The 26798-nt window shown below is 40.8% G+C and overlaps 1 protein-coding gene across 16 annotated transcripts in view; it reads right to left on the bottom strand.

Annotated features, from left to right (window-relative positions):
• The window catches only part of NCOR1 (nuclear receptor corepressor 1), a 158723-nt gene that overhangs the window by 61886 nt on the left and 70039 nt on the right, over positions 1–26798 (bottom strand). For 12 of the 16 annotated variants that reach the window (XM_042967734.1, XM_042967733.1, XM_042967735.1 and 9 more), the window contains 8 exons: positions 25758–25848; positions 23041–23219; positions 22450–22504; positions 21453–21554; positions 13235–13362; positions 8309–8526; positions 4689–4751; positions 1693–1832 (listed from right to left, as the gene is read on the bottom strand). In XM_042967734.1, the coding sequence (XP_042823668.1) occupies positions 1693–1832; positions 4689–4751; positions 8309–8526; positions 13235–13362; positions 21453–21554; positions 22450–22504; positions 23041–23219; positions 25758–25848 (976 nt within the window). The remainder of the gene's footprint in view (positions 1–1692; positions 1833–4688; positions 4752–8308; positions 8527–13234; positions 13363–21452; positions 21555–22449; positions 22505–23040; positions 23220–25757; positions 25849–26798) is intronic. The other 4 variants (XM_042967736.1, XM_042967748.1, XM_042967743.1 and 1 more) reach the window with 1 other exon arrangement.

Here is a 26798-nt window from a genome sequence, read left to right as displayed (position 1 = left end):
CTGGTCTCATGGGGCGCCTGGGTGGCTCAGTCGGTTAAGCGTCCGACTTGAGCTCAGGTCACGATCTCGCGGTCCGTGAGATCGAGCCCCGCGTCGGGCTCTGGGCTGATGGCTCAGAGCCTGGAGCCTGCTTCCAATTCTGTGTCTCCCTCACTCTCTCTGCCCCTCCCCAGTTCATGCTCTGTCTCTCTCTGTCCCAAAAATAAATAAAACGTTAAAAAAAAAAATTTTTTTTTTTTTTTTAAATATCTGGTCTCACAGAGATATGTAGTTGGAAAGGGAAGTGTGTTTTAACATCTTTTTAGACAACCCTGGATATTACTCTTTGATGGTGCACCGAAATTGGGCATGTCGTCATCTCTTAAAGGATAACTGCAACGTGAAATCTGAAACTGTATCAATAAATTTTTCGTACTCTATTAAAATTCATTCATCTATCTTGAACTTCGATGTATTACAAAATATTTTACGTATGCTTTATACATACAGGATACCCACTGCAAGATCACAAATTGGTCATTTGGAAAACATGGATTTACACAGATTTTTCAAATCTGGATACGTTTCACTGTATGTGAAAACATCACAGTGGTTCTTATTACCACTGATCTCATCAGAAAAGTCTTTGAGTACTGGGAAGACGGTAAGCTCATGGGGAGGGATACAGATTTTCCAAACTTCTAACCTTTGCTTGAAAGCTCGAAACTGGAAAGTGGCAACAAATACCACCGCTTGCTTGCCTTAACAGACAGGCTCACGTGTTTTCAAGAAAATGTCGACTATGGATCCAAGTCTGAAAAACCACAGTCTGTCATTTTTTCAACTGAAACTGACATTCCATAACAAAAGGGGAGCTAGTCCAGCTTGGGACTCGAACAAACGCAAAGTGCTTTCCCAGGGCAGAAGCGGGACACTTTGGGGTGGAACAGAAGGACTTCACACAACACTTCTCACTTCATCCCACACACACATACCCAAGGGTCAAGACTTAGTCAAGCGCATTTTGACTGCTTCACTAAGGACAAGTGACACCGGCACATTTGTTTTGAAACTGCTAACAACGCTGGAGATGAAGAGAACAGGGAGTATTTAGCACAGCGGTGTCCTGCGGTGATTCGTGCGAAGGCACTGACGATCTCCCTCCCAACAACTCTGACATCGTCTGTGCAAATTTAACACGGTGGGGAAGAGTAAGTACCATGTTAATATTTTTCCAAAAGCAGTTCTGACCTCATGGCATCCTCAAAGAGCTCTGTGGACCTTGAGAACGTTGGAACTTCCTAGTTAAGGGATTTTCCATAATTCACACTCTCTGGTTTTTAGTATTTATCTGAGATTCTTTCTCTCCGAGAAAATGGTTTTAATATGCCAAATCAATTCTTTCAGCAAGGTCAAAAGAACGCCAACTAAACTTTTCAATTCAAACTCCAAAATGTTTCTGTTTTCCAAATCCCATTACGGTCATTCAAAAGTACTGAACTGCCATTACTCCTAACACGAATTCCACTCCTTGGACAGTAAACAGAGAAAAAGTCAACTTGTGGTGAGAAACTAGCATATCCTTTTACAGGTAAATGCAATAAATAAAAATACAAGACGCAAAAAAGTTTCTCTCTCAACCAGTATTTCAAGCTCGAAGACAAAGCAGAAACAAAACAAAAACAAAATTAAAAAAGATTCTGATATACTCACTTTCTGCTTATGCTGCTGCAGAAGGTTGTCCAGATTGTGTCGCCTTTTGTAGTTAAAATAGAAGTTTTTACATTGCGCTTCACTTTTAGTTCCCACCATTTTGGCAATTGCTGCCCAGTTACGACCATGTTCTACAAGACCTGTATTTTAAAAAGAGACCAAAGATGAACTCAACAGTCACCTGATAAAGCTAACAAGAGAAATAATCAAATCAATCTAACCATGGTATTCACAATCATTAGCACTAAGAGTATGTTTTCAATTATTTACTGATACGTTTCAATACATACTTAAATATATATTGACTCTCAACGCACTGACAGCTCTATTTTGCCACCCAGATTTACAACACGGTCATTAACTGAAGGGCTCAACCTTGTCCTTGCTATGGGTCTTCTGGAGAGCTAGGACAATGTTCGATACAGAATAACAACTCAAACACTTGTAAACTGAGTGATTAGGTACTTCTAAATCTTTGGAAACAGTACATCGATATAAAGTTAATAAAGTAATCATATAAATAACACAAGATAAAGACCATATATATATATATATATATATATATATATATATATATATATATGACTATATTTATAATTAGCCTATCTTCATTCATAATCAAGAAATACTCTCAAAAAAATAAACCAGTTTTTTTGTTTGTTTGTTTGTTTCTTTTTTCTTAAGCCTGTTGTAGGGGCACCTAGGTGGCTCAGTGGGTTAAGCGTCTGACTTCGGCTCAGGTCAAGATATCGCAGTTCATGGGTTCGAGCCCCACATCGGGCTCTGTGCTGACAGCTCGGAGCCTGGAGCCTGCTTCAGATTCTATGTCGCCCTCTCTCTCTGCCCCTCCCCGCCTCACGCTCTCTTTCTCAGAAATAAACGTTAGAAAAAAAATTTTTAGATAAAAGCCTTTTAGATAATACGATGCATCACAGAAACCTATGCAATCTAGCACTTTTTAGTCAAATTATATCTATACATACACATACCTATCTGTAAGGAATGTGAGTATATAAATGCTATACAGAGAGCTATACAGACGGGGATATACTTTAGATACAGGTGTACCCAAACAGGAATTTTCTCGTACAAATTCGGCAACTTACAGGAAGACACCAGTTTTTCAAGTAGCTTCCTTACTAATGACAACTGGAAGGTAACTTCCAAGTCTTGCCTGACACATGAACAGAGCTGAATGGAGGCTGAACAGTCATGGGGCTGCAGCTACCTGCAAAAGATCGCCCTGTGATGGAGCCAACAGCCACCTGTTCCACCAGAACATTCTTTTTTCATTTTAATGGTTTTGATTTTTTATTTATTTTTGAGAGAGCATGAGCAGGCGAGGGCCAGAGAGAGAGGGAGACACAGAATCCAAGGCAGGCTCCAGGCTCTGAGCTGTCAGCACACAGCCCGACGCGGGGCTCCAACTCGTGAACCGTGACATCGTGACGTGAGCCGAAATCAGGTGCTTAACCGACTGAGCCACCCAGGCGCCCTCCACTATGACACTCTGATAATAAGATGAGAACAAATGTGAATCTTTTACATGTAATCATGGCAAATCACAAATTTGCTAATCATGGCAAATGCACGTCAAATAAAAATATTTTGAACACAGAAAACTTTAAACTGCTATTTTTTTTGGTAAAGGTGGTTTATAGGATTCCTAAATGTTATCATTCCTACCTATTTACATAGAAAATAAATCTGGGGACGCCTGGGTGGCTCAGTCGGTTGGGCGTCTGACTTTGGCTCAGGTCCTGATCTCATCACGGTTTGTGAGTTTGAGCCCCGTGTCGGGCTCTGTGCTGACAGCTCAGAGCCTGGAGCCTGCTTCGGATTCTGTGTCTCCCTCTCTCTCTGCCCCTCCCCCCCTTATGCTCTGTCTCTCTCTCTCAAACCTAAATAAATGTAAAACAAAAACATTTCTTTTAAAAAAGAAAAAAAATAAATCTGAAATGTGTCACTAAAAGGTCAACCCATTTACAATAATTTCTCTTCAGAACTTTAAGGTAAATACTTAACCCCCAAAAAGCTGGCTACTCTTTCTCAGAATTAGTTTACTTAAAACAAACTATTTTTTATTTATAAACCAATTATTTATCCTATTAGAAACTGTACTTCAATTTTAAATTATACTACATTAAGAAGCAACCACAAGAAAATACAAGATTCATAATGTTCCAGAGTAAGTAAGATCAGGGCCACACAGCGATGAGTGGCAGAGACAAAATTCAAACACTGGTCTGGCTCCAAAGTTCATGCCCTCTCCTTTGAATCATGGTGCAATTTCTTACTAGTTTATAACCAAATGCCTTACCAAATACACACTGAAAAAATATGTACCATGCTATTAAATCCAACTTTTTTTTTTTTAATTTTGTTTTTTTTAACATTTATTTATTTTTGAGACAGAGAGAGACAGAGCATGAACGGGGGAGGGTCAGAGAGAGAGGGAGACACAGAATCGGAAGCAGGCTCCAGGCTCTGAGCCGTCAGCCCAGAGCCCGACGCGGGGCTCGAACTCACGGACCGCGAGATCGTGACCTGAGCCGAAGTCGGACGCTCAACCGACTGAGCCACCCAGGCGCCCCATAAATCCAACTTTTAAATAACAGAAAATATAGACTCTTTATATTAAAATACCCTCTAAAACAGCTTTAATAGCATTTAATCACAGCTATTCTGGAAAAGTGAAAATAGCCCACTTGCTCTCTAATGAAATAACATTCCAAATAAAACTGTACAGAGAGTCTTCAATCCCTCCAAAGTGGGCCTCTTAAACAAGGCACAGCGAGGCACCTGAGAAGGTACCATACCACCCTAAAGAACCCGAGTCTACTTCTGCATTCTGTTTACCACCGTAGAAGAACGTTCTCCTTTTTGCAATTAAAAAAAAATTGGGTCCCTCTGACTTATTACTAATAACCTTAAAAAAACAAACCAAACCAAAACCAAAACCAAAACTCTTTAGAATCTAAAGTACCATCATTTACCTTTCTTCGCAACTTCCATTTCTTCTTCTGTCCATCGAGAGGTTTCTACAGGTTCTGTGGAAACTGAAATAAAGACAGAGAACCCAGTAAGGCAGAGAAATACTAAGATCAATCCTTCATTCACAGATTATCCGGCACCAACCTATTTATCTGACATAAAGCCTGTTTGAAGCATAAGGTCTAGTCAACTATGGAAACAAGATGATGGCAGCCTCTCCCCCACCAACTAAAGGGGAATGAATATTCAAAACCTCTGTATTAGATCTTTCGCAATGTTCTTTGAAGCTCCATCCATGTCTTCATGTTTGAACATCACTAGTTTCTTATCTAAGGAGTCCCGCCTCGCCAAGTGCCTGCACACGTTATCAGGGCTCCGTCCCTCCTCTCCCGAGGTGTCAAAGAAGAAACAACGCTCCCCCTTCCTGTCCAGTTTTCTCCTGTTCTCTAAACCCCCATCTCCTCCTCACTCCCAGAGGCCCTTCTGTCCATCCTCATTTTCTAGCAGCTAGTAAACACAGATGGACCACGAACTGAACACTTTCTCTTTTACTTTAGAAAGGAAATAAAGACTATCACGCGTGAAATGAGCTCTTGCTATGTTCCCCCCTCTCAACAGTACTATCATCCACCCAGTCACTCAAATTATTACCAGGCTCCTCAAACCAATTTTTTAATCTTTCCTCCCATTTACTACTCACATCCATGGACGTATGTCAATTCTGATCTGAATCCACCCTCCTCTTGCCTGGGCCAGGGCATGCATGCATAATGACGCCCTTCTAGTTGGTCCCTCCGCCTCCAGCCCTTACTCTCCCCAACCTGACCTCCACAACGGTCACCAGTTCGCTTTCTAAAACACCAATCTAATTACAGCATGCCTCTATTTAAAAACCTCTGTAAGCTCCCACTTTGTAAGCAAAGCAGGATTAATTTAAACAAGGTCCATCATGACCTGGCCCTGCGTGCTTGTCTACTTATTTCCCTTCCATCCTCCTTGCCATCCCCAGAACATGGTTTCTTTCCTGCCTCACATTATGATAAAATTGGTATCACTGATTTTGATGGTCTTCACAATGTTGATGGTACACATCATTAACATAATTCCTTTATAAACTAGTGAGACAATACTCAGTAAAAGAGAGAAAAACACTTGGACCCCCAGCCCCAGTATTCTCTTGTCTAATAATTTATTTCTATAAAAAATAATTTAACAGAAAAAAAATGTGATGCAACTCAAGATTTGTTTTTTCCTTAGACTCTTATCATATCAGTTTAAAAGTGGTGGGGCGGTAGGCAGGAGATGGGGACAGCCTAATCATGATTTTCACCAACGGGGAATGAATGGTTCAAGAAATTGTGTGCCTCAGGGAACATAATACCAACATTTCACAGCCATCAAAAAGTGAAAAATGAAGATCACCTAGAAACTAGAAAATATTTCTAATATACACCAAGTTAAAACATCAGAAAAAGTGGCATACACACTAAGGTTACAACTAAGTCAAAAGAAAAACCACTGTATTAAGATAGCAAGGTTGGGGCGGATCTTTTCCAAAACACACTGATATTAAAGTCTAAAAAATTTAAAGGCCATGAAGAAATAAAACTTTCACTGTTTGCAGATGACATGATACTATAAACAGAAAACCCGAAAGATTGCTAGAACTGATAAACAAATTCAGTGAAGTCTCAGGATATAAAATCCATGTACATAAATCTGTTCCGTTTCTATACATCAATAATGAAGCAGAAGAGAAAATAAGAAAACAATCCCATTTACAATTGCACCAAAAATAATAAGATACCTAAGAATAAATCTAACCAAAGAGGTCAAAGATCTGTACTCTGAAATCTATCACATAATGATAAAAGATATTCAAGACAAAACAAAGAAACGGAAAGACATTCCATGCTCATGGATTGGAAGGACATATATTGTTAAAATGTCTACACTACCCAAAGCAATCTACCCACTCAATGCATTCTCTATCAAAATACACAAAATTCATAGAACCAGAACAAACAATCCTAAAATTTGTATGGGACCACCAAAGACCCCAAATAGGCAAAGCAGTCTTGAAAAAGAAAAGCAAAGCTGGAGGCATCACAATTTCAGACTCCAAGTTAGACAACAAAGTTCTAGCAATCAAAACAGTATGGTACTGGCACAAAAATAGACACATAGATCAACGGAACAGAACAGAAAACCGAGAAATAAACCCACAACTATACGGTCAACTAATCTTTAACAAAGCAGGAAAGAATACCAAAGGGGGAGAAAGAAAGTCTCTTCAACAAATGATGTTGGGAAAACTGAACAGCAACACGCAAAAGAATGAAACTGGACCACTCTCTTACACCATACACAAAAATACATTCAAAATGGATTAAAGATCTAAATGTAAGACCTGAAACCATAAAAATCCTACAAAAGAGCACAGGCAGTAATTTCTCTGACACGGGCCGTAGCAACTTTTTTCTAAATAGATCCCCTGAGGCAAGGGAAACAAAAGCAAAAATAGACTACGGGGACTACATCAGAATAAAAAGCCTCTGCACGGCAAAGGAAACAATCAACAAAACTAAAAGGTAGCCTATGGAATGGGAGAAGATATCTGCAAAAGACATGGCTGATAAAGGGTTAGTATCCAAAATATATTAAGAACTTATAGAACTCAACACCCAAAAAATAATCCGATTTAAAAATGAGCAAAAGACATGAACAGACATTTCTCCAAAGACATCCAGACAGCCAAGAGATACGTGAAAAGATGCTCGTATCACTCACCATCAGGGAAACGCAAATCAAAACTACGACGAAAGATCACCTCACACCTGTCAGAATGACTAAAAGCAAAACGCAAAAACCAACAAGTGCTGGCGAGGATCCAAAGAAAAAGGAATCCTCGTGCACTGTTGTTGGGAATGCAAACTGGTGCGGCCACTGTGGAAAACAGTATGAGCGTTCCTCAAAAAGTGAAAAGTAGAACTAACCTACAGCTCAGCAATCCCACAACTGGGTATTTACCCAAAGAATACAAAAACACTCATTCAAAGGTATACATGCACTCCTATGTTTATAGCAGCATTATTGACAACAGCCAAGATACAGAAGCAGCCCAAGTGTCCATCCACTGATGAATGGGTAAAGATGGCATACCACATCTGAATATTATTCAAACAACAGAATATTATTCAGCCGTAAAAAAGAATGAAATCACATCATCTGCAACAATATGAATGGAGCCAGAGTATAATGCTAAGTGAAAGAGAGAAAGACAAGATACAATACAATTTCACTCATCTGTGGAATTTAAGAAACAAAGCCAACTAGCAAAAGGAAAAGGCGGGGGGGGGGGGGGCAAACCAAGAAACAGACTCTTAGCTACAGAGGACACACTGAAGATTACCAGAGGAGAGCTGGGTGGGGAGACGGGTGAAATATGTGATGGGGATTAAGGAGGACCTGGTGATTAAAATAAAAACTTAAAAAAATTTTTAAAGGCCAGAATTTCGGAGTTATTTCTAGATCCTGGATACCAGGGGTCCCTCCTGCTCTACCCGAGCATTGAAAGAGAATCCCAAACAAAATTATGGCCTGTTCAATCTCGCCCACTCACTGGGTTCTGGTGGCGGTGGCAGAGGCGGTGGGGGCTCCTCAGTGGCGGCAGCGGCCGCAGCACTGGCAGCCGCGGCTTCGTTGGTCATGGACCTGGTGATCCGGCCCTTTCTGCGGCCCTGACTGTTGGCGGTCTTTCGCCCCCGGGGTGTGGCCTGCTCTCTCTCCTCCGTTTCTTCGGTTGCACCTTCTGTCTTGTCCTTTTCCTTGGTATTTTCTCTGGAAGCAAAAGGAAATGAAAATTTTGTGTGATTTAGAAGAATGCGTATATCTAAGGAGGTTGCAGCTTTGAGGTTTTTTTTAATACAATTTAAATACAATTACCCAATTTCTCAGTTACTCAAAATAAAATTTATGAAAAATGTTGCCATACCCCAATTTTGAAGAGTTCTGACTAGCTCAAATTAAGATATTTCACAAAGGTCTATTTTATTCATTAATGGGCTTAAAATTCAAACGCATTTCAAATCACCTATTACGTATGACAGCACTCTGAGGAAAATGGATGCAGAAAAGCCCCTAGAGCTGCAGTCCAGAGTCCGGATTTCTTGCCTTTGCTCCAAGGTAAGTTTTCTCCTCTGTGAAATGGAGAGGCTGACACGGAGGCCCTTTCCGTAGTAATGATGAAGGACCATAAGGCCAGCTGAGGGCCAAGCACAAGCTAGCACCACCCCCCTCCAAAGTGGGATATGCGCAGTATTCCTCAGGAGCTCCTGGTGGCCCCAAAACAGGAAAGGACAAAAAAGAAACACTTAAACTGGTAAGAGACTTCACCAGTTTACAAGAAAAAGGCAATCTCAACAATAGCCTAAAGTCTAGGCACTCCCTTCGGGTCTTAATGTTAATGCTTTGCTAGAGGGAACAATCTCAGCTTGACAATAGCTAGGCATCCAATAATCTGTGAGTCTTTAGCATATGAAAATCCCTTTAGGAAGTCCCTCCAGACTTTATCTCACCCCCCCCCCCCAGCCATTCCATAAAGCAGTCACCCCCACACTTACAGCATAGTCCTTCTGCCCTCAGGTCCTGTCCCCGTGCTTTTAACAAAATCACCTTTTTGCACCAAAAGATGTCTTCAAGAATTCTTGGTTGTCAGCTCCGAACCCCCACCATCAGCCCAAAATCCCATCGGTAATAATCTGCCATACCGTGTCATTAAACCCGGCTCAATATTCTCAACCATCTCCAATACTAATTACGTGCAAACGGGGCAGTATGGCCCAGTGGTTGGGAGAACGGTCTGGAGCCAGGCTGTCCGGGTTGGTACCAGAGCTGTGTGATTTACTTGCCATGTGATGACCTTGAGAAGCTACCTCACCTCCACGGGCCTCAGTTTTTCTCAGCTATAAGTCAGGATGATAAACAGTATGTTCCATAGAGCTATTTTAACGATCAAAGGGGTTCATTCATATCAAATGTTCAGAATAGTGCCTGGAACACAGTAAACTATGTGTGTTTGCTATTATTAAGGATAAACCTCCCTCCAGCACTTAGGAAAAACTAAACAATCGATCAACCAATCAATCGATAAATGGTCATTACTATTACTAGCAACAGTACTACATGCAGTACTGGAAGGACTGTTCTCTGTACTGTGTACCTCCCAGGGCTGTTAGATTTAAAAACAAAGTCCTTAAAGAACATTTTTGCAAACGTGGATAGGTGGCGATACTCAAAGACTCAACTGCTTTTGCTTAATGGAAGGTGTTGATTTTCAAATTTTATCTACTTCAAGCAAAGATCTGTTGTAGCTTACCAAGTTACCGTTTTCCCCCCAAAATAAAATAATTCTTCAAGAATTTTTCCCCTTCAGTCCTAAACTGCCCTTGAAGTTGCCATGTAGCCCTCTCTCTTCACTTCTTTATTTATTCCCTTACCAATCTGGCTATTTAAGCCTCCTCTTAAAGTTGTTTTGTCAAAAGTCACCAATGGGGGTGGGGGTGGGGGTGGGGGTGGGGAGGGCGGAGTCACCAAGGACTTACAAATTGCAAATCCAATGACTTTTCTCAATTCTTGTCACATTAATCATCCTGCTGCAACTGACCCTACGGGCAATTCTCTTTATATCCTTCTCAGCTGAGCTTTTAGGACTTCATGCTTTCCTAACATCCCTGCTGCTGTTCTGGCTCTCTTTCCTCTCTTCCTCTCGATTTCCCAAGGCTCGCCCTGGCCTTAAATCTCTGTGTGGTTACCCCATTCTCATCTATTCCACTGGGACAACTCCCAGTCTGTATCTTCAGACTCACACCTCACATCTCCTAAAGCTCCTAAGATCCAGACTTGTCTCCCCAAGTATCTGCTGGGATTCCCAACAACACCCCCGGATTCTTCAACAATACAAGCTCGACACATCGAAAAACGTGGCCGTAACCACTCTGCTTCCTGCTCCACCCCATGCTCTCATCGCGCGCCGCTAAGAGGACAATCGTGATCATATTCATTCACATTCACAGAACTGACATCATCTTTAGCTCCTCCCCTCTTTCTTTACTTCCCATACGTGACCTCATGCCAAGGTTTGGTTAGTACATCTCGGTAACAGTTTTCCCGTTCATTCCACCATCACCATTTCTACTACCACTTTCCGTATCAGTGCCTTCGTACCCCAAACCACTCTTCCCTGACTTACATCTCCAATCCATTCATTCTTTGCCTCTTGTGGGTCAATATTCTAGCAGAAGAGCTTTGGCAAGAAACCATTCCATCCGTTCAAACCGCTGCCTACTCCCAAACAACTCCTAACACAGCCTCCTGAACAAAGTCTATTTCAGCTTCATTAAGGCTGTACAGAATGTAACCCCAGTCCACCTTCCACTCTTCTTCTTCAGCCATCCTGTGTCCCAGTCTAATGAAACCACTATCTGCCATTTCTCATAGCAGCACATCAATTCATGCTATTCCCTGTATTCTTTCCACATTAACCACTAGCTCCTGCAGAAAGTCCTCTAAACTATCCAGACGGAAGTAACCCTGACCTCTTCTCAATCTCCCAACATCCTTTACCGGCTCTGCTCATTTCTTAAACGGTACTTGCACCTTCCCTAGTTTTCCCCTACTAGATCATAAACCACTTGAGAATGGTATACATCTTACGTATTTTTGCATCCTCTATAAGAGCTAGCTCACATCACTAAAAAATGAATGCTTGTTAATAGGGATTTTAAGAAAAAAGTAAAAACCAAGATATGGCCGTTCCATATGAGAACCACTGACCACGTGGGAGTGTACATGTTTTACCTCAACAACAAAACCAAAATTGTTTTTAAGAGTCGTCTTCCTAAAGTGCCAAAATCAGAATGGCAATGGCATGAGTATCCACCCCGTTAGCAACCTTACTAAGGGATGTGGGCTGTAGTTGTCACAAAACCAGGTGAACCTTCAGTATTTCCAAGAGGGTTACAGAAGTAATACGACAGATATTAAAAAGGAACTAAACTACGAAACTAAAACTACTGATACATGCAACAACCTGCATGGATCCCAAAGTCGTTACGCTAAGTAAAAGAAGCCGTGCACAGAAGACCACATACCGCATAACTCCACTTATACGAAATTCTAGAAAAGGCAAACAGATTAGTAGTTGCCAGAGGCTGGGAACGGTGGGGGTGGTGTGGGGAGGAGGGGAACCCTAGTGCAAAGGAGCATGTGGGAACCTTGGGAGTGATGGGAACATTCTACATCACAGTATCACGCTTGGGGCCACAGTTACACCAGTGCATACATCTGTCAAAATATATCCACGTATACACTTAAAATTGGTGAATTTTAGGGGCGCCTGGGTGGCTCAGTCGGTTGAGCGTCCGACTTCGGCTCAGGTCACGATCTCACGGTTCGTGAGTTCGAGCCCCGCGTCAGGCTCTGGGCTGATGGCTCGGAGCCTGGAGCCTGCTTCCGATTCTGTGTCTCCCTCTCTCTGACCCTCCCCCATTCATGCTCTGTCTCTCTCTGTCTCAAAAAAATAAATAAATAAACATTAAAAAAAATTTTTTTTTAAAAAATTGGTGAATTTTATTCTGTGTAAATAATGCCTCAATCAAGCTGATCCTTGGTGGGAAAACAGCCAACTGAGCTGTTAAGCCCCCCACCGCCCCCCACCCCACCCCAATATGTACACAAAGGTATCAACAGTAGCTGTCTCCAAGTGGCAGACTCACAGGTTAATTTTCTTAATATTCTCCCCTCTTTTCTTAACTTCCGATAATGAACAGGAATTACTTTTATAACCAGGAAAACAGCAACAGAACCACTAACAAACCAGGAACTCTACTTTATATGATAAATAAAACCAATAAAGCTGGAATGTAAGGTATTAATAGAAAAGAAAACCATTTACCAGCATTCTTACATTAATGTAAACTATCAAAGGTACACACAAAAAGATCCAAGTCAAGGATTAAATTACATTCAGTAGATCTCAGTGATGAGTATATATTATTGTAGTCTATCCCTTCTGAAAAGTAACATCTCATGTCTGGCAATTAAGTCCATTAAGCCAAAAGTTCTATTTACCAGAATATCCCGTTCCTTCATTATGTCAAATAATAACTAGTAGATGGTCAAAGCACGTACCCCATTCATTCTTTTATCTAAAATTGTACGCCTTTGATAGATTTCATAGGTTATTTAGAAATAAGAATAATAGGGGCGCCTGGGTGGCTCAGTCGGTGAAGCGTCTGACTTCAGCTCAGGTTATGATCTCACGGTTTGTGAGTTCGAGCCCCACGTCGAGCTCTGTGCTGACAGCTCAGAGCCTGGAGCCTGCTTCCGATTCTCATTCTCTCTCTCTCTCTCTCTCTCTCTCTCTCTCTCTCTCTCTCTCCCCCTCCCCCACTTGTGCTCTGTCTCTCTCTCAAAATTAAATAAAATGTAAAAAAAAAAAAAAAAAGAAAGAAAAGAAATAAGAATAATATCTAATCATTTAACTCACTTAGAGTCCTCCTTGTCATCTTTCTCTTCTTCGTCTTTCTTTTCCTCTTCTTTTTTTTCTGTTTTTTCTGCTTTATCTTCTTCTTTTTCTTCTACTTTTTCTTCTTGCGAGGGTCGGGCAATTTGCTGCTGGAATGAACCACTATATGTCAGATTCAAAGGTAAAAGAAACAGCTCCTCAAACTGTGATGACAAATTACAATAAATATCTTTGCAAAAAATTTAATTGACAACTAACTTATTAGTCACTTACAATGTAATTAGGGGTAGTGTATTAAGAATCAGCCTAACACTCTTGAATATATTCCACATGTATTGCTTAAAAGCACATACTCATGTTCCCAGTGTCTGGACCCATCAGAGAGGTGAAAGTTGTTAAGATTCCACTTAGAAACCTGAAATCTGAGGTTGGTTCTCTCTTTCTGTAACTCCTACATCTCATCTGTCACTCAAACATTTCAATTCTACCTTACAATCTGATAACGTGAAATTTACCAACCCGTTCCCCCTCGTATTAGACACCTAATACGCTTCCAACTTTTTCATCGCCATGGATGATATTCTAAGAAACATCTTTATGCTTTTATTCTTCTGCGTGAACATTCACTTAATGAATAGTAGATGGCTATGGTCATCATCAAGCCTAAAGTTATTTGAAAACACACTAAGGATATAGTAAAGTGAAAAGAAGTAAAACACTCAAATATCTCTAAACTGTAATTACAACTCTGTAATTGTAAATATGTATATGAACAAAGACTACAAGAGAAAAAGATTACGGAACCTTTTATCTTTGCTAAAATTGTGACTCCAAAAGAAAGGGTGAAATTAAGTTTGTGTTAGTATTATTTTTATTTAATGTAGAAATAAAGACCGTCTATCGTAAGTGGGACTGAACTGCCACGTGACATTACAGCGCACAGCCCCTGCCCCGGCTGTACCTCTTCCAATCCTCCTCCCTTTCCTACACTGGTTGCTGCTCTGAATTCGCCTAAACACACCCAGCATTACATGTCTTTGCCTGGAACACCCTTCCCACCCCTCCTCGCTTACTAAACTCCTACACACCTTCTGAAATTCAGTTCAAAATGCTACATCTCCTGTGAGGCTTTTCTTGATTTCCACAAGAAGCTCCGGGCCCCGTCTCCCTACCTTCCACCCTGCATGGTTTCCATTTGCTCACAGCGCTTACCACAGGGTGCCGTGTAACTGGTTATCAGGGTCTGCCTCACTGCACTACAGTCTCAAGGACAAGGACCCAATCTTAATCATCTAAGTATCCCCAGTTCCTAGGAGGCATCTTGACCAAAGAGGTGTCTACATGTGCTGGGTATAGCAAAAAACAAGTTCCCTTATTCTGGTTGTTTGGAAAGTGTTTGCCCTCCTACCTCAATCTTTCATTCTGATCCAGGCCAAAGTCAATGCTGCCTCCTAATAACTGCCTGTCCTCTTACCTGTTCCTGTCACCAGACAACATGAAGTACTCATTAATTTGAGGTAAAATTTTCCTTAACTCTCAATAGCATCTCAAAGTCCTTTACCTACTCACCAAACCTGGCTTTTTCCTTAAGATAACTAAGACCTTGCTGGCCTCTCCAAAAGAGGTCCGAAATTATGCCTTCCTCGAATCCATGACAAAAAGAAGAATCTGTATCCTTGCTCCCAAATGCCACTTCCAGAACATTGCTGAACTCTGGTATTTCAAAAATTGCTTCCTTTTTCAAATTTCAGAACTCTACCTATGATGCCTTTTGACTCTTTTGGTGTTATGGGCTGACTTCTCAAATATTCCCAAGGACAAATAAATGATTTTATCACATGGCTCATTATGCCTTGCCATTATTCTTCCGACTTCAAAATGCCTAACAATGCCTTTTCTAGCAACAAAATATCCTACAACTGAAATACTTTCGGGCCACCTGGGTGAGTCAGTCAGTTAAACGTCTGACTCTTGGTTTCGGCTCAGGTCATGATCTCACGGTTTCATGGGTTCAAGCCCCCACTGGGCTCTATGCTGGCAACGTGAATCCTGCTTGGGATTCTCTCTCTCCCTCTCTCTCTGCCTCTCCCCTACTCACGTTGTCTCTGTCTCTCTTAAAAATAAATAAATAAAACTTAAAGAAACACTTTCAGGTCACGCCCATTAAACTCCCCAATGGTGAAGTCACAATTGCCATCATCAGTGGGTACTGCTTTACCTCCACGATCCTGAAATCAGAAAATGTTCTCTGTAACAATCACTTGTGCCCCACCCATCCCACCTTTTCATTGTTGTTGATCCTATTTGTCCTCATCATGACCTTTGATCCCTTTGTTCTATGAAATGTCACAGTCCATCAGGAAGAAATGTATCTACTTTTCCATTATGACCCCTCACTAAATCATTTCAATACCAAGGTTCCTTCACTTGCTTTATCTGACTTTCCTGATTTCTCACCCTGGTAAGTTCCAGTTTCCTTTTCTTCTGAGTATTTATTATTATTAGGAAATACTAAGAAATGAGGAAGATTTTCATATGTACACTTTCCAACCATGACAAGGTCTGCTTTATAACTGAGAATGTTTTATTCACTTTTTTAAGGTGACGGACTCCCTAGCATGCCACAGAGGGTGTCAAGACTGGTTTCAAACGCTAATAACCTCAAGCCACCTGCCTGCCACAAATATGGCATTCTGAACAAACAAGATGGCATACCGACAATAAACTTGGCCCTTTGCAAGTGGGCTGTATAATCCAGAAAATGGTTTATGGCCCTAAGAAATGACAGGGAGCTATCAACTCAGCAGAAGATAAGTAAAGAGGTTCCCTATTCTGTTAGATTTGATGAACATATAATTTATTTCCCTAATACTTTTCTATTTCTAATGCCAACCAGAGTTTTGAAAAAAGCAAGCAATCCCACACATTCCCTGCTGTCCTGAATCCAGCCAACAGCTGACTTTGCTCCCCCTTCCCTAGTGCCAGGGACTGAGAAGCAAGGTAGCACCTGCTTCCACCAGTCAATGGGAAGACGAGGGCAGGATCTCTTTTGAAGCACAGCCCCCAATTCTGCAGAAGGCGTGGACATGATCCAAAGAAGTTCATGGAGTCGCTGAACAGTCTGTGGAGGTGTGTGACACCACCAGAGCAGAACCTCCATCAAGGGAGAATCCCCATGAACTGGGCAGGAATGGGTGGAGAGGGAGAGCAGGGAGGCCAGAGGGTACAGTCGGCATTTCCCTCTGGGTGACAGGCATCGAGACCCACCGTAATGACCACCAATTGCATTAAAGAAAGTAAGGAATGACCTCTGATTTTAACAAGAAGGGATTGGAATTGCTTTTGTTTCAGGCAAATCTGCCAAGAGAAGTGTCAGTCCCCATGGTCTGGGATGGAGGTTACAGGTTACATCCCTCAAAACCTTCACCAGGTTGGCTGGAGTAGGAGGCCATGGTTGCAAAGGGAAATTCGTCACAAGGTCCCCTAATAGAGGCATTCCCATTAGCTTCCTGCCCGGGTTCCTCCCTCCTTAAGCCCAACACTTCATAGTCAATAAATAGAGGTTTCATTCTGTTAGGGAGGATCTTACGACATGAAGCATTTCTGTTGAACGAAAACTATGCACTACACGTGTGAGGGTACATTATGAAACAAAATGAAAATCCAAATGAAAACACCAAAGTTTTATGTATTTCATAATTATGATAAATGAAGACCAAGGTCAGTTTCAACAGAGTTTCAACAAGACAGTTTATGCTGAGATGTGTTTCTACTATTTCTAATTGAATACCTAACACTTATAGATACTCTATGTATATCTGCTCACATGCTTGAGTCTTTAGAAAACAGATAAGCGAATTCCCACTCGGTGGATGACGGGAGTTGCCAAGAAATGAAATGACTACCTTTGAAAGAACAAGCTTATAGTCAACTAGAAAGACACAAGAAACAAAAAGAATGAAGTCCTACCTTAGCCACTGAGTTTTTTAAGCAGTTCAGGCAGTAAACAGAAATTATCTCATTAAAATATATATTAAAAAACTATTGCCGTTAAGCCACTTGAGAATTTGAGACTACGTTCCTGAAGAGTAAAAGCTGTCAACCATCAGAAAACCCCTCTGTGAAGGCTACAAACGTACTAGTCGCTACCATTTATTGGGCACTCCCTTTGTGCCTGACACTACACTCTAGGGACTTCACACACATAACATACCTAGTTCTCACGTTAACCCTGCAAGGGAAGTCTGCTCCCTCTCTCACCGATGAGAAACCAAGGGTCAGCAAATGAAAGGACAGGTACGGAGGTCACATAGAGGCAAAGCATTTTTGTGTCTAAAGCTCTTTCCATCATACCCAACTTTTTATTTTTTTATTTTTTTTATACTCAACTTTTTGTACTTGCCTGAAACGGTCTAACCATTGTCTATCTAACAATTTAGTCAGAAATGCTCCCAACTTCAAAAATTACTACATTTACGTAAGTATATGCTTGCTCAATACCTTTGGGGACTAAAAACATGCTGACATATTTAAAGAGGAAGATGTTGCCAGAAGGAAGGAAGAGAACAAATTCTTGTGAAAGGTAATCAAGTATTTGGAAATGAATGCAGTTTCCAAACAATGACTTGCTTTATTGTAGGTCACAAGCAGGTACCACAGTAATTGTAGCTGCACAGTGACAGACTTATTTAGATGGGAGTTTATGCTGGAAAGTAAGAAGAAATTCTTAGTTCTAACAAAAACGTTACACATAGAATCAAACTACTGCCTGGCATGTTATTTATAAATCTAGACCCCAAATAGTAACACTTGATGAGTGGCTTTTGGCTTCTAATCTTTGATAAGTATTCATTGCTTCAACTAAAATTTATGAAGAACCACACTCGCTCCCATCATGGGATGCCAGGAAGTTGAACGGTGAAACGGTTTAAGCAGTAGCTAACGGATTTTTGAGTTAAGACTTTTGCCAATAATAATCTCTGAACACAAGTCTAACAAAAATACGATTATCTGTCTCGTTTCTCTAGGATTCTAAGATTAAACTCATTTTCAGACTAAATAATATGCAAGGTTCCATACAGCGATAGCAGGTTAAAAATCAAACCTCGCAAATTTGAATCTCTCAGTCAATAATACTTCCTTTAGGTAAGAGTTTTGGGAAGGGGTGGGGAGGGGGGTAGGAAAAGCAACCAAGTAAAAACTGAAAGGATCAGGCATAAACTTCAACAGAAATTCTACAGAGTCTTGAAATAAATTTGCCCTAAGCGCTCTGGGATTACCTACAGTAATTCCTACTGATTCAAACTTGATTGGATAATAGAGCAGTAAAGTGATTCTCAAATTAGTTGGATCCCTGTTACCTACCAAGGTAAAATCAAGACACCGCAATTTAAAAATTCTTAACTTGTAACTAGATTTTTTTTTTTTTTAAAAAAGAAGTCTTTCTCAACTTTGTTCTATACAGCAAATTATATACATTCCCAACCCAGATCTGTTTCCTAAACTCCAGACTTCTACATCTAACTGCCCACCTCGCACCTCCACTTAGACATCTAATACGTACCTGAAATTCGGCATGTCCTAATTCTTCCCCCCAAATCTGCCACTCCTTCAGTGAGGCCTATGCAGTAAATGGCAACCCCACAAGCCAAATCTTGGGCTACCTTTGATAACTGTCCTCAAATCCCCACGATCAATCCACCAGCAAAACCCGTTTACCTCACCTTCAAAAATACATCCAGAAATTGACCAGTTCTCCCTACCTCCCTCACTAGAGTCTAGTCCAAGCCACTGGGAGGATTAATATAACCTCCTGGCTGGTCTCCCTGCTTCTGCCCCAGTCTCCCTTACAATCTAGTCTCAACACAGCAGCCAGAATGATCCTGCCACTACTAAAATCTGATACTAGTCTTCTGCTCAAAAGTTCAATGCCTCCTCCTTTCTTTGGTATCAGCTGTAATGTCATCCATTTCTACAAACACACCCCTTTAACTAACACCACCTAATTCTGGAAACCTGTCCATCTATTCTGACACAAACAGAATGAAGTACACAAGCAATAAAGAAACAGAAATAAGATTCTTCTGGTCTGAAATGGTGCTATGTTTCCGTCATTCAACACTCTCCTCTCCCAAATTCCCAGTGAAACAACCAGAAAAATATAAAACTGGAAGAAAAATCTTCACGGTAATAACCCAAAAGGGAGGGAAAAGACTGATGGAAAGGCTGACCAACCCCAAACTGGGCCCAGCTGGGGTCAAGGTGAGGGCACATATGGACAATTTCAGTTCTGTAAATGCGTTCTGGGACACGCTAGAGGCGTGAGCACACAGAACAAGAACGTGCAGAGAAAACGCTATTATGGCTGGAACCTAACAAGCATAAGTGTGCCACAGACAGCAGTGAGATGGCGTCCCAGGTAACTTTAGGATGGAAAACAAATGCTTCAGGGTAACAGAGACATTCTCGTCACACAGAATTTCCTACTAGAGCTTTCTCCTCTATCAACAGAAGCAACCGACTGCTAACGCTGCAAAGGTAACATATGATAAATATCAAATTATCCCCTTACATTCTCTGGGATGGAAAAATTGACACAATTTATAAAAAATATGAAATACATAACTTCTAACAATTCAATTCAAGTTACAAACAATCGTTGATAAGAAGGAACAAAGCTATTGTTAAAAATTTGTAGCTGGAGGGCGCCTGGGTGGCTCAGTCAGTTAAGCATCTGACTTCGGCTCCGGTCATGATCTCGCGGTTCGTGAGTTCGAGCCCCGTGTCGGGCGCTGTGCTGACAGCTCGGAGCCCGGAGCCCGCTTTGGATTCTGTGTCTCTCTTGTTAAAAATCTGTAGCTGAAACTTGTTTAAAATGCAGATGGGCTCTAGCATCTCTAGCTACTTTGTTTGATTCCACTTTCTCTGTGGGAAGCCCTGGTGCCTTTTAGCAGAACAGCATTTCCCGCCTCAATGCCAACATTCAGTTTGCTCCCCGTCAGGTAGCGACTCTTGGTGGAGCCCCACGACCGTCCCTCTCTCTGCGTCCACAGTACCAGCCGCATCAGTGTAAAAGGCCGCTCTTTCCTCCCTTTCGATCCTCATCGCCCATTCCTCTGTTCCCCTTCATAAGCAAATCTTACAGACGGGGCACACCTGCACGCTGCCACCTGCTCACCTCCCACACTCCCTTCCCCTCCCTATCGTCTTATTTCCGGCCCCCTCACCAACCCACTGAAAATGCACACTTAGGACACCTCAGCTCACTCAACCTCTGGCAGCATTTCACGCAGTCGACTCGTGAAACACTCCCTGTACTTTTACTGACCAAGAAATACTGTTCCCGAAGGATATGTAATCACATCCTGCCCTGCGAGGTAGTGGTATTCTGTAGGAAACAATGACCAGAAAACACAACAGGTTATGGCTACGGATAATGAGAGAACCGTGTCAACCTGTATCTGGTAAGCAGGGTGGCTAAGGAAAGAAAGGGTGGCTGTGTGGGGAAACCGGGAGAGCTTTAGGAACACTAATCAGCAGTCAGCGGCTGTCGTGCGAGATGAATCTGGGTGCGGAGAGCAAGGGCGACCACACGGTCCCAGCAGCCACGCTGGTAACGCACACGTGAGCTGTGACAGCTGCTGATCCGTTATTTTGGAGAAAAGTTTCTGAAGGACTGAATTCCAACTGTGAAAACGCACACTGCGCTGTATTAAAAACTATCTTTTAAGAGCAAGTGCTTTTTAACATAAACTATCTAAACTCCAGAAATGAAGTTAATCTGAAACAAAGTCAGGCAGGTCCCCGGTATTCCAGTAAACTATCTTCTCCGCTAATTACCACGCTCTATTTCTCTGTACTTCTCCCATATTCTACCTGCCCCCTTCACAGACAAAAGGACTGATAAAGACGGTATTATTAAATGAGGTGTCATGGGGCCCATATTCACACTATCACTGTCATTATCACTGACAGGCACAATTTAGATCATACAGAAGTATAAAATTTTTCTCATTAATCTTACCAAACTAGAAACTTTCCAGTACATTCAAAGTAGATGGTGTAATGCATTAAATATGTATTAATTTCAAAATAATAACATGTTCATAACATCCTAATTATTTAATGAAATGTCAATCCCTACAATACATGTTGTAAGTACGAGGCTCCGGTTATAACATTTTTCATCTCCGTATCTCCACCAAGCCCGAAACACCTTCGATACAATAATGAAACGCACCTGGTTTCTTCCTCTGCGTTTTCCGTAATTCCTTCTTACTAGGGCTTTATAATTCTCATTTTTCTTGGTTAAGTAGTAATATAAAACACAATCAGGAACACTCTATAAGGAAAAAAATATTTTGAAGAGCCAAAGGAATAAATTTTTTTTAAAAATCAAGTAACACTTTCAAGGGAAATCTCTGGTATTCCCAAGGTATAAATTAAGGAGAAACATATGGCTAGCATTTTAAGGCATATCTAGGCTCTAAAAACACATTCAGTATCTTTATATTTTAAAGGACAATTCCAGGGGCGCCTGGGTGGCACAGTCGGTTAAGCGGCTAACTTTGGCTCAGGTCATGATCTCGCGGTCCGTGAGTTCGAGCCCCGTGTCGGGCTCTGTGCTGACAGCTCAGAGCCTGGAGCCTGTTTCCCTCTCTCTGACCCTCCCCCGTTCATGCTCTGTCTCTCTCTGTCTCAAAAATAAATAAACGTTAAAAAAAAAAAAAAAATTAAAAAAAATAAATAAATAAAATAAAGGACAATTCCAGTTGTCCTAATCCAAATTACATAAAAGATACCAGAGGCTATCAGAAACATTCAAGCACTTCCTTATTAAGAAGTAACTAAATTCTCTTTCTTACTGCAGGCATGTAAATATTCAAAATGTCTCTTTAAATGTTTTGTCAAAGACACTACATCCAATCCTTTGTGGGAAAATTTTTCAAGGAAAATCAGGATTCTGATATTTTAATCAGAACTTCAGTAAGGTTTAAAACGCATTGTAGTCTATGTGTTTCTAGGAAAATCCAGTATCAGGTTGTTTTCCATTAACCATGAAAATCAGACTATGTTCTGTGCTTAAGATTTGTTACATAATTCTAAATATCACTATACTAGTCACATGAGAATCTTTCTAAAAATCTATTTAAATACTTCTGTATATTAGAGCACAAAACTTCAAAGTAGCAACCATCACAAACCTATAAACATTCTCAATGCAAACCATTTCTTACCTTTCTTTCCAAGTAGGATGCAATTAGTCCAAAGTTTTTTGGATGCTGGATAAACCTGAGTAAAAAAAGAGAAAAAACAACAACACATACACCCATACACACAAACATTTTAACAACTTCAAAAGAGGCGGGGTGGGGGGGGACCTCGGGAACAGAAATATTAGCACAGACTATTTCCCACGGATCCCTAACTGCCAACTTGAGGAACAACAGACGCACTAGAGTGTTTTAAGGGCACGGATTCCCGGGCACCATCCACCAGGAACTAACTGGATTGGTCTATGGTACAGCACAGACATCTGGACTTTTGAAAAGCACCCCCAGGTGACTCAGACACCACCCAAGCTTGGGTACCACACTTAACATGACTCTGCAACCCCAGTTCAACTCTCATCTGTTAACTTTGTTCCCATCTACAAACCTATGGGAAAATCATATCAAATCTACACTCTCTACTTTCCACAGGATCCATTCAAATGTCAAAGGGGGGCCAAGTTTGTGCAGAAACAGTTCAATTTACAAGTGAATGCCAAATATTTTTCACGAATTTATGTGAGCTTCTATTAGAAAACAATTTAAAGTTTAAATTACTTGTCCTTAAAGATCTCCTTCTCGTGGTCAGTCCAAACATTCATAAACTGCCTGTCTTTATAAACTTTCATAGGATCTTCCATGAGTCCATTCATGTTGATGAACTTGACTCGTCTCTGTTCTGCATCAAACATCATAGGTGGGATCACAGAGAGTTGCCGCATTTGTTTCTCATTATTCTGGAAAAAAAAAAAAAAAAACCAACAAAAAATAAACATAATTTATGTAGAATAAAATTTAAAGAGGGCCATAGACCAGCTATCATAATAGAAGCCAGAAAAACCACATATGTAATTTAATGTCAATGGCAGTGTGTACCATAACATCTAACATATAGTAATTACTCATATATCTAATAACACTCATTAAATGGGCGCCTGGGTGGCTCGGTCGGTTAAGTGTCCGACTACAGCTCAGGTCATGATCTCACGGTTTGTGAGTTCGAGCCCCGTATCAGGCTCTGTGCTGACAGCTCAGCCTGGAGCCTGCTTCCAATTCTGTGTCTCCCTCTCTCTCTGCCCCTCCCTTGCTCGTGCTCGCTCGCTCTCTCTCTCTCTCTCTCTCAAAAATAAACACTAAAAAAAAAAAGCTCATTAAATGAATTATAGGGACAGAGGTGATACATGTTATTTTTTTTTATATCCCACTACTACAATTTGAGACGAGATTTTTACTTAAAAAAAGTAGATACTTCAAGTAATAAATTTTTATTTCTTTTATTTTTTTAAGTAGGCTTCACATCTAGTGAGGAGCCCAACACAGGTCTTGAACTCACGACCCTGAGACCAAGAGTCCGATGCAGAGGAGCACCTGGGTGGCTCAGTCGATTAATCATCTGACTCTCGATTTCGGCTCAGGTCATGATCTCATGGTTCCTGAGATGGAGTCCCACGCTGGGCTCTACACCAACAGTGCAGAGCCTGCTTGGGATTCATTCATTCATTCATTCATTCTCTCTCTCTCTCTCTCTCTCTCTCTCTCTCTCTCTCTCTCTCTCTCTCCCCCTCCCCCACTTGTGTACTACCTCTCTCAAAATAAATAAACATTAAAAAAAGGAAAAAAAGACTAAGACGCTTGACCAACTAAGCCACCCAGACACTCCAAATAATAAAATTTTCGACCTAAATAAGTAATGTTAAATTCAGTGAAATAATGATCTTAAGAAACACTTAATTACATTAACAGTCTTATTTTTAAGAATCTTAATGTCATTTTAGACAGTAAGACTTAATGTCATTTTAGAGACCAATAAATAGAAAAAAAAAAGCAAACAGGCACCAAAATCCTAAGGGCATTGATTTTAAATTAAACTCACGTGTATAATACTCCTTGCTAACTTTACATAATCTCTCCACTGAAAGTTGAAGACCATTATCCTTAGAATTTCAACTAAAACTTTGTTACATCTATACAATTAGTTTTTCCCGAAGTTTGATTTCCTGAGTTCATAAGCATAAATTTCTATGAAAGACCTTTAACCAAAATTACAGGTATTGACCCCAACACAAAGCTGGGTTTTGTTTTCCCCTAAAACTCTTCCTTACAGAAGTGGATACCGCCTTACACTCAGTCCTTACAAAGTGTCTAATTTTGTGGGGTACTCTCAATCAGTCTGAAGACCAAAGAACAGCTTGGGGCAGACACATTAGCTTGAAGTCACCTCAGGTGGTTACTAGTTTTGGATGCTTACAGATGTGCCCTACTGAAATCAGTCAAAAAGCAAGCAACGAAATTTAACACAGATTTAGTCATCATTGCAGGGATTATGACCACAAATTTTGAAATATATAGCAACTGAATCATTGTCTTTGATCATTACTTAAGGAGACCACCACATTCTAATAAGCAAGACCTTCAGAATTTCGACATGAGGTTTTCTGGTGGTGGTGGGTGGGTGGGTGGATGTGGGTGTGTGTGTGTGTGTGTGTGTGTGTGTGTGTGTGTGTGTGTGTGTGTTTTAATTGAAGCATAGTTGATACCACAGATGAGGTTTATAAAAAAAAAAAACAAAAAACAGTATATAAAATCAAAACCAGAAAAACTAAATAAACAAGAGGTGGCTTTTGGACCAACCTTTAGAGACAAACTTTAGAGACCAACCTTTAGAGACCAACCTTGAACAACAGCTAAGAAGACTCATGTTAGGGACTGAAATTTCTTCTTATTCAGCACTGATTTATTGATCCATATCAAATCTCTCTCCCAGGCTCCCCTGGCTAGAGAGCACACTTTGGAGAATCCACCCACACCTCAGGTCCACAACTCAACATACAAATACCCGCAAAATACATGCTCCTTTGTTCTTCTAGAAAATGGCACCACCAGCTCAACCCTCTAACCTAGAAACTGGGGAGTCACTTTCCACTTCTCTTCTTTCTCAATCCACCTTACCCTGCCCATTCCACCTCCGATGAATCTCTCCTGTCAGTCTGCTCTGATACATCCCTGCCACTGTTGCCCTGATTCAGGCTCTTATTTATCTGAACAGCCTCCTCGCCTCTTTCCAAGCCTCCCTGCCGCCAAAACCACCTGTGTACAATGCTAACACAATTGTGTAACTGCTTGGTTTAAAACCTTCAGTGGTTGGCCAGTCTCTGGAACAGTCCAAGCTCTATAAATGTTCCCTCACTGATGTACAAATAAACCCCTAGTTCCTGGCATAGGAGGCTAAAATGCCTGAATAATCAATGAATTAAAAATTAAATTAATTGTCTTACCTCCTGCTCAGAGAGCCCATCAATAATTTCAGAAATCTCATGCTCGCTCCTAGCAATCGTGGCTGAAAGACCAGCTCCCCTCTGCCCAACTCTAAATATGAGAAAGAAATTATAAATATATTTAAAGGCATTCCATAAAGAAGACATCAATTAAGTTACTTTTATATACGTTACGCTGCTGAATGGGACTTTTTTACCTGACTAGAAGTCAGAGAAGAAATGCTATTGAGCCACTCTTTTACATAATATGCTTGAAGATTAGAATTCTATAGAAGAACGATTTAAATGTTGAGATTAAGATTTAAAAAAAATTTTTTTTGTTTTTAATGTTTTTGTTTTTGGTTTTTGTTTTTTTGAAAGAGAGTAATAGAGAGCAAGCAGGGGAGGGGCAGAGAGAGAGGGAGACAGAATCCCAAGCAGGCTCTACACTGACAGCGCAGAGCCCAATGCAGGGCTCGAACTCACAAACTGTGAGATGGTGACCTGAGCTGAAGTCAAGAGTCAGATGCTTAACCAACCGAGCCACCCAGCTACGCCTGAGATGAAGATTTAAAGGTCACATGTCCAAGTTCAAATGGCAGAACCACTTATGGGAAAATTCTAGAAAACCACAGGTAATGGCGACATTTCCATTCCAAATAGTAATCTTTGCCTTCCAGAGTAGACAGCAGACTTTGAAAAATACATTAAATATTTTTTAAAGGGGAGGGATAACAACCATCGTCCCTCACAAAAGCTTTATCATGATGAAAAGAATTAAGGCTTACATATACTCTTACAAGAGACAGTGGAGAAGAAATCTAAAGCATTTACTTTTGCAAAATACTTGTTCTCCAAGTAAAAACAAATCAGAAACTATCTACCAATACCAAAGAATTTCTTAATTAGCAATCGGTCTAAATACTGTTTGGTCATGTTATTAGATAACGAAGGACAAAGAAATGTGTAAGTCTACTCTTTTTAACTATCAGTTCTAAAGGAATGGGTATCTTCAAGAACAGAAGAATTGGGGTGCCTGGGTGGCTCGGTCAGTTAAGCGAC

The sequence above is a fragment of the Panthera tigris genome, chromosome E1 (genome assembly GCF_018350195.1).
Source record: "Panthera tigris isolate Pti1 chromosome E1, P.tigris_Pti1_mat1.1, whole genome shotgun sequence".
Lineage (NCBI taxonomy): Eukaryota > Metazoa > Chordata > Mammalia > Carnivora > Felidae > Panthera > Panthera tigris.
This window is presented reverse-complemented; position numbering and strand designations above follow the sequence as displayed.